This window comes from Athene cunicularia (assembly GCF_003259725.1).
Source record: "Athene cunicularia isolate RWA chromosome 10 unlocalized genomic scaffold, athCun1 chr10_part1, whole genome shotgun sequence".
In the NCBI taxonomy this organism is placed as follows: Eukaryota; Metazoa; Chordata; class Aves; order Strigiformes; family Strigidae; genus Athene; species Athene cunicularia.
Genome location: NW_020799112.1, coordinates 1,057,089 through 1,064,516, shown reverse-complemented (window position 1 = coordinate 1,064,516; position 7,428 = coordinate 1,057,089). Strand labels below are relative to the sequence as shown.

Genomic DNA, 7,428 nt, shown 5'->3' with positions numbered 1-7,428 from the left:
GGATATATGGGTGTTGGGGATATGGATGGGAGCTGTGGGGATGGGTGGGTGTTATGGGATGTGTGTTGGGGGATGGATGGGTGAAGGAATTGATGGGTGAATCCTGGGGAGTGATGGGTGTTTGTGTGCATCAGGGGTGGGTGTTGGGGGTTGTCAGGGGTGGGTGTTGGGGGTTGTCAGGGATGGGTGTTGGGGGTGTCAGGAGCCGGGGAAGATGGCTGGGTGGTTGTTTGGGTGTCAGGGGATGGCTAGAGGGCTGTTGGGCAGCAGCGGGTGGCTGGGTGGGCATGGTGCAGGGGTGCTGTGGGGACAGACGGACAGATGGGCGCTGGTCAGCCAGGCGCAGGGCGAGGTCTGGGTGCTTAAGCCATCCACCAGTGCCACCGAGGACCCCGAGGTGGGCATGGGGCAATGCCAGGGGTGCCAAAACCCCCTTTTGGGGGTGTCCAGAGGCCGGGGTGGTTTCTCCCAGGCATGGTGCGGCAGCCCTGGGGTAGGTTAGCTGGTCCCCGAGGCCTGACATTTATAAACATCAGCCGCTCCCAGAGAATCAATACAGTTTAATAACCGGCGAGCGGAGACGGGAGACACATCAAAATGACACTCTGCGGCTCCGTAAATGTTATTCTAAATCATACTCGCTGGGTTTATTACATTAAGCATACAGCAGCGGGCATGGGAAATTTATTCCATCAAAGGCCATTGCACTGGTAAATGGGACTGGTGGGTCAGTGGAGGGGGGGCAGCCCCCCCACCCCCCAAAAATGGGCTTTTCTCCTCCTGGACTTGGCAGGGATCTGGGGGATGAGGGGGTGTTGGTCCCACGGCTCTCTGTGCTGCCACAGGGTTTGGAGTGAACCAGATCCTGCCCCAGTGTTTGGCTTGGGGTGGGTGTTTGGGGGACCAGTGACAGGATGGGTGATGCGAGGGCAGCTGGGGTGGCTCTGTGTCCCTTGGTGCCACCCCACGGCTTCTGGGGACCCGGTCCCCTTCTTGGAGCATCCCCAGCTTAGCGCTGACATTTCTCCTCGCGTTTCCCTGGAGACGAGGCGGTTGCTGTGGAAACCTCCCTCCTCTTCTTCCTTTAACCATCTTCTTCCTCACCCTGAGGCAGGGAGGGGGGTAAGGGGAGGGGGGGCCTGCTGCTGCCCCCACCCAGCCCCTAAATTTGGTGACCCCCTCCAGGGGTGGGGGTACACAGCCGCGTGGGTGCTACAGCAGCACGCGTGTGTGTGTGCCCGAGCCGTGTATGTGTGCGCACACCTGCCCCATCATGCGTGACATCCCGCCGTTGCCGTGACGACCCCATCGAGCACATGGCTCCGGCTCTGCAGCATCGCGGGGGAAGCACGCTTGTTGCTGTGGAAACGGCCGTAATTGTAGCATTTTTCTGCTAAAAGAGGGGAAAAAGGAGGGGGAGAGAGGAGGAGAAATGGCTCCGTGGGGCAGCGGGCCAGGGACGTGTGCGCTGTCCCAATGTGTCGCGCTGCACATGCATGTCATGCTTGCGGGTACACGCAGCAGCGACGCATGAGAGAGGCTGAAATTGGGTGAGAATTGGGGAAAGGAGAGCAGTGGCGGTGCTGCTGAAGGGGCCAGGGCCGGCCGGGCGCTGCTGCCGCCTCTGCAGTCCTTTGCAGTCGAGGAAAGCGGGCAGGCGGCCAAGGCTGGCACCGGCGGCCCGGCGGGCGCCTGCGGCACCGGGTACCTGTCCCCAGGGCCGTAGCCTTGCTCCCCGCCTGTGGCATCCCCAGTTCAGCATGGCCACGAGCCCCAGCGCTGTTCTTACAGGTCCCTCCCCTGCTCCCCGCCCCAGCCCCCTGTGCCAGGCTGTGGCCAAATCCTGCTGTTCCCCATGGAAAGGGTTGGGGGGGGGGGAGCACGGCACCGCTTCTGACTGCCCGTTCCCACTTGTGTGTTGCAGATGAACCGCCCCATCCAGGTGAAGCCGGCCGACAGTGAGGGCCGAGGAGGTATGTCCCCCCTTCCCCATCTGCTCGGTGTGGGCAGGGGGGGCGCAGGGCCACCGGGGGGTGATGGGGGACACGGTGGCATCACGGGGGCTGCCGCCAGGAGGTTTGTTTGCAGAGAAACCCGCGAAGGGAGCTGCCTTTGCCGGTGGCATCCCAACCCGAGCGCAGAGCAGAGGCGATCTCGGCTCTCCCTGCCTGGGCAGCTGGGCGGACTGTCCTGATGTCGTGTCGAGAATGTCCTGACATCATGCTGAGGACATCCTGATGTCGTACCACAAGTGCCCCGACATCGTCCCAGGCAGGGTGCCAGCCAGCCACTCTCCAACAACCCCTTTGTTTGTCAAGCAACCTAATTACCTGCCCTCAGCTGCCCGTGGGGAGCCCGCTAGAGTCAGGGTGTAGGAGTCGGCCGCGCATGGCCCAAGCCTCTCTTGAACAGAAACTGCCACCCCCCCACTCCCCCAAAATCTCCATGGGCATTTGCAGCTGCAGCATTTCCAGGCTGAGTTGATCATTTGGGCAAAATGACAAGAACTGGATTAGAACCCTCCGACGTTCCTGGTGCTGTGACCAAGCACTGGGCTCGCTGGGCCCTCCGGGATGGTCGCATGGGGCTGCGTGCCCTCGGCAGGACAGCTGGGGTAGATAACCCCCCGTTCAAAACATGGTATTAAACGTGCTGCAAGCTGGTCCCGGCACGTCCCGAAGGAACCCGCCAAATAAATTACCCACTTACCAAGCGTAATTGGTGAAGGATTAAAAATCGATGCGCAAGCTCAGGCGCCCGGCTCTGGCCCCCTGGCCCAGGAGGCGATGCTGGGCCGACAAGCCCACTGCCCCGGCTGCATTCACTGGGAGATGGTTTATGTTTAACTAGACAACACACAAGCCCTATTCCCTTAACTAATTTTCTTGGTACCTTAACAGACAGAGCATTAATCGTCTCCTGCCATTATTTATTTATTTCCCCAGCAACGCTCTTGACAGGGCACCTTATTTTCTTTGTCAAATGCCATTAGCGCGCGGCGGGAGCGCGCGGCCGCGCAAGACAGATGCTGGTAATAATAATGAAATTCTCATTATTTACTCTCCCTTCTCTCGTGTTTGGGTTATTTATGTCCCCTGGGCATGGCCGGAGGCTGTGGGTTATTCTGCGAGTCAATTGTACGCAGGCAATCGCCGCTGTTTTGCGGGCTCTTTGTTTCCCAGCCACATCCCACATCTGTGCCAGGGGAGCCAGCTCCTCCATCCCTGGGAAAAGCCCCAGCCCCCGTCCCTGGAGTGGGAACCCTTCCCGGCTTCACCCCTCAGCAATTTCACTGCAGGAGAGATTTTACCACCCCAAGCATTTTGTAGGATGGAAGTGATAAACGCTGTGTCTTCACCACTGGCTCGGCATTGCTCCCTCCCCAGGCTCCGGTGTTACCTGGCTCTTTCCCCACCCCCAGCCCCCCCGCACGTTGTTTGCAAACCATGGATGAGGGGATGGGACGGTGAGTGACATCCTGCTCTCCGACAGGCTTGGTTTTGTTTTTAGAAGACAGGAAGCTCTTTGTGGGCATGCTGGGGAAGCAGCAGAGCGAGGATGACGTCCGGCGCCTCTTCGAACCTTTTGGCCAGATTGAGGAGTGCACTATCCTCCGAGGGCCTGATGGAGCCAGCAAAGGTGGGCGCGGGGAGCTGGGTGAGCACCCTGTGGGCTGCCAACACCCAGGGAGGGCGGGAGCCGCCAGCCAGGCCACACTGGGTCCCGCAGCGGCCAAATCTAACCTCTTCCGTGTCCCCTCTCTGCCGTTAGGTTGTGCCTTTGTGAAGTACGGCAGCCACGCCGAGGCGCAGGCTGCCATCAACAGCCTCCACGGCAGCCAAACCATGCCGGTAAGTGCCAGGCTCACGCCCTGCCCCATTCGACCCCATGCTGCCTGCGTAATCCAATCACCAGCTAATTTGATCCTCTCTTTAATTGGATCAAAATCCTACAGACTGGCAATTTGTTGGCCGGATCACCCCAAGGTTCATCCTGCCTGGGCGCTGAGCCCCGGGGGTGCGTGTGCAGGGCTAAATCCCTCCACGCTGGAGAAAGGGGCTGTTTAATTAACGCCGAAGGTCAAAACTGTGAATGAGGAGAGGAAAAAGGAAACGGAGGTCAGGGAGCTGCCGCCGGGGAGCAAAACCAGCTATAATTAAACCTCGCATCGATCGCTGGTTGCTGCTGCCAAGCCGGGCAGCATCCCGGGGGCCGAGGACGCGGCGGCTGCTGCAAGCAGCCTGGAGCGGGAAGACATTTCAGGGGCGTTGCCGGAGTCCCACCATCAACCCCATCTTTCCCCCGCCCCAGGGCGCCTCGTCCAGCCTGGTGGTGAAGTTTGCAGACACAGACAAGGAAAGGACCCTGCGGCGGATGCATCAGATGGCAGGGCAGCTGGGCATCTTCAATCCCATGACCATCCAGTTTGGCGCCTACGGGGCCTATACGCAAGCGGTAGGAGCTTGGCACCGGCTGGGACCTGGGGGTTTTGGGGGAACCCCATGGGACGGAGGGGCTGGTGTCCCCTGTGAAAGCAGTGTTTGATTGTCTCAGTGCCAGTGGGTGTGGATGACTGTCAGGGTTGGTGTATCCCCATTTTGGGGCAACAGCAGAGGGCTTCACCCCCCCCCCGGGTGAGAGTGCCATGGCTGTAGGGTGCAGCAGACCTTTTTTAGAGTCACCTAGACCTCCTCCTGTCCCCGGGTCCGGCAGTGGGTGGCGTTTATCCCTCTGAGCCCTTGTGCATAGGTGCAAAGGGAGGATGCTAATTTATTCTCCCCCGCTCCCCACTTCTCTCTGCCTCTCTCGTGCTTTCCCCTTTTCCCCCCTTTCTTTCCTTAAGATCATGCAGCAGCAGGCAGCCCTGATGGCGGCTGCGCAGGGGACCTGCCTGAACCCCATGGCCGCCATCGCCGCCGCCCAGATGCAGCAAATGGCTGCCTTCAACGTCAGCGGGCTGGTGGCCGCCCCCCTCACCCCCTCTTCAGGTACGACACCCCCCCTTCCGTTTGCCCCCCATCCTGCTCAGCAAGCTCCGGGGGGTGGGGGGGGCTGCAGGTGCTGACACTTCTCTCTCGCAGGTACAAGCACCCCCCCTGGCATCAGCACGGCGCCCGTGCCCAGCATCGCCACGCCAATCGGGGTCAACGGCTTCAGCCCGCTGCCACCACAGACCAACGGGCAGCCCGCCTCAGAGACCATCTACACCAACGGCATCCACCCCTACCCAGGTAAGGACACTCCTCACAGCCCACCGGGGGCTCCACCACAACTCCCGGGGTGGGGGGCATGTGCTCAGCTCACGCAGCCGGCGCCGGGGATGCTCCTCACCCCAGGTGGGTGACCCAGCTCTGTGCCTATCCCCACTGAAACCCCCACTCCGGTGGCATCACCACCTGGGCAAGCAGGACGATGCTCTCGGCTCCAACAAAACTTTAGAGACATGGATAGATCAGGTCGGTGGCCAACGTTAAGAGGATGGGCTTCAACAAGCCAAGTGCCAGGTCCTGCCCTGCATGGCTACAGGCTTGGGGAGGGGTGGCTGGAGCTGTCTGGGAGAGAGGGATCTGGGGGTTCTAATGGACAAGCAGCCGAACATGAGCCAGCAGTGTGCCTGCGTGGCCAAGGAAGCCAGCGGCATCCTGGCTTGTGTCAGCACTAGTGTGAGCAGCAGGAGCAGGGAGGTGACTGTTCCCCTGTGCTCGGCACTGGTGAGGCCACACCTGGAGGGTTGTGTCCAGGTTGGGCACCTCAACACGAGAGAGATCTCGAGGGGCTGGAGCGAGGGCAGAGGAGGGCAACGAGGCTGGGGAAGGGCCTGGAGAGTAAATCCTGTGAGGAGCCATGGAAGGAGCTGGGGGTGTTCAGTGTGAGGAGGAGGAGGCTGAGGGGAGAGAGACCTCATCACTCTCTGCAGCTCCTGAAAGGACATTGCAGAGAGGCTGGGGCTGGGCTCTGCTCCCAGGGAATCAGGGACAGAGCAAGAGGGAACAGCTGGAAACTGCAACAGGGGAGGGTCAGGCTGGACATGAGGAAAACATGTTTCCCTTAAACAGTGGTCAGAGAGTGGAACAGGCTGCCCAGGGAGGGTGGAGTCCCCATCCTTGGGGTGTTTAAGGGTCGTTTGGATGAGCTGTGGGGGGATGTGGGGTAGGGGAGAACTTTGTAGACTCGGGCTGAGGGTTGGACTCGATGATCCCAAGGGGCTTTTCCAACCTGAACGATTCTGGGATTCTGTGAGAAATGGCAGGAAGCAGCCCTGCCCCTCCACAGCGGCGCTCGGCCAAGAGCCCTCTCACATGGGAGCTGCTCATCCCTGGGTTTCTCTTGCTTATTCTCCCTTCTCCCTTCTTTTCTCTTCCCAGCTCAAAGCCCCACGGTGGCAGATCCCCTCCAGCAAGCCTACGCAGGCATGCAGCACTATGCAGGTCTCGACCTTTGCTTTGCACTTCTTCCCTCTCTCCCCTCCTTGCTCCTCACCTTTATTTTTGGGGGGTTCTCATCACCTTGGGGTTGAACTACAGGCCTGGGGCAGCATGCTTGGGCATGGATTACTGTGGTGAGCACGGGGTGCCGTGCCCTGGAAGGAGCTCCGGGGCACCGGTGGGGTTGGCACCGATGCAAAGCACCATCCCCTCATCCCCAGCAGCACGGATGTGCCTCTGACACAGTCCTCCCTGCAGATTGTGGATGGAGAAAGTGAGTTTTAATGCCCATGGGGCTGAGATAACTCCATGGGGGAGAGCTAGGAGAGGGAGCAAGGTTTGAGCAGCGATGGAGAGCCGGCTCCATGCCAGATCCTGCCGACACACCAGCCTGCTCGTAGATGGCCACAGAGGTACCAAGACATCCCAAATCCGTGGATGTTCATCGCGTGGCTGAATCTGATGGCCAAGGACATGGGTGACAGAGAGAAGGGACTCAAAGCATCCTGTGGACGTGTGTCGAACCTGGCAGTCATTTAATTAGGGCCACTAACAGCAATTTTCAGATTTTCAATGAAAAATCAAGTTTTGGACCCTGAATTGTTGGGTTTTTTTCAACCAAAAGCTCTGGCTTTCCTCAACCTTGAGGCCATATTACTGCTGCCACCAACGTTCCTCCTGGGAGAGCCGTTCCCACATCCCTGGCATGCCGGGCAGCCAGAGCTGTGTGTGCAGGGTGGGAAGGGCAGAGCCAGCAGCGCTGGGGCAGGAGAGGCACTTCCGTCAAGGGTGGCACTGGGGGACATCTCCGTCCCCAGAGTGGCTGTGGGGGGTCTCAGCGCCACGTTTCTCTCTTCCAGCAGCGTATCCCACTGCCTACGCTCCCATCAGCCAAGCCTTTCCCCAGCAAGCACCCATCATCCCGCAGCAGCAGCGAGAAGGTGAGGGGTTGGGGGGGGCCCTCCGCCATGGGGCCTGTGGCTTCTTGCTCCACACCCCCCCC

General features: G+C 60.1%; 3 protein-coding genes across 3 annotated transcripts in view; 2 read left to right on the top strand and 1 right to left on the bottom strand.

The window, feature by feature from the left end:
* Positions 1 to 7,428, top strand: part of CELF6 (CUGBP Elav-like family member 6) — a 19,331-nt gene that overhangs the window by 7,925 nt on the left and 3,978 nt on the right. Inside the window, exons 3-10 of the mRNA XM_026855998.1 lie at positions 1,925 to 1,973; positions 3,511 to 3,639; positions 3,772 to 3,851; positions 4,312 to 4,455; positions 4,844 to 4,988; positions 5,082 to 5,231; positions 6,366 to 6,428; positions 7,286 to 7,366. Of these exons, the coding sequence (XP_026711799.1) occupies positions 1,925 to 1,973; positions 3,511 to 3,639; positions 3,772 to 3,851; positions 4,312 to 4,455; positions 4,844 to 4,988; positions 5,082 to 5,231; positions 6,366 to 6,428; positions 7,286 to 7,366 (841 nt within the window). The remainder of the gene's footprint in view (positions 1 to 1,924; positions 1,974 to 3,510; positions 3,640 to 3,771; positions 3,852 to 4,311; positions 4,456 to 4,843; positions 4,989 to 5,081; positions 5,232 to 6,365; positions 6,429 to 7,285; positions 7,367 to 7,428) is intronic.
* The window catches only part of PKM (pyruvate kinase M1/2), a 30,978-nt gene continuing 28,267 nt past the window's right edge, over positions 4,718 to 7,428 (top strand). Inside the window, exon 1 of the mRNA XM_026855789.1 lies at positions 4,718 to 4,721. The gene's annotated coding sequence lies outside the window, so the exon portion shown is untranslated. The remainder of the gene's footprint in view (positions 4,722 to 7,428) is intronic.
* Positions 5,539 to 7,428, bottom strand: part of PARP6 (poly(ADP-ribose) polymerase family member 6) — a gene marked incomplete at its 5' end in the record, with an annotated part of 9,656 nt that continues 7,766 nt past the window's right edge. Inside the window, one exon of the mRNA XM_026855792.1 lies at positions 5,539 to 5,548. The remainder of the gene's footprint in view (positions 5,549 to 7,428) is intronic.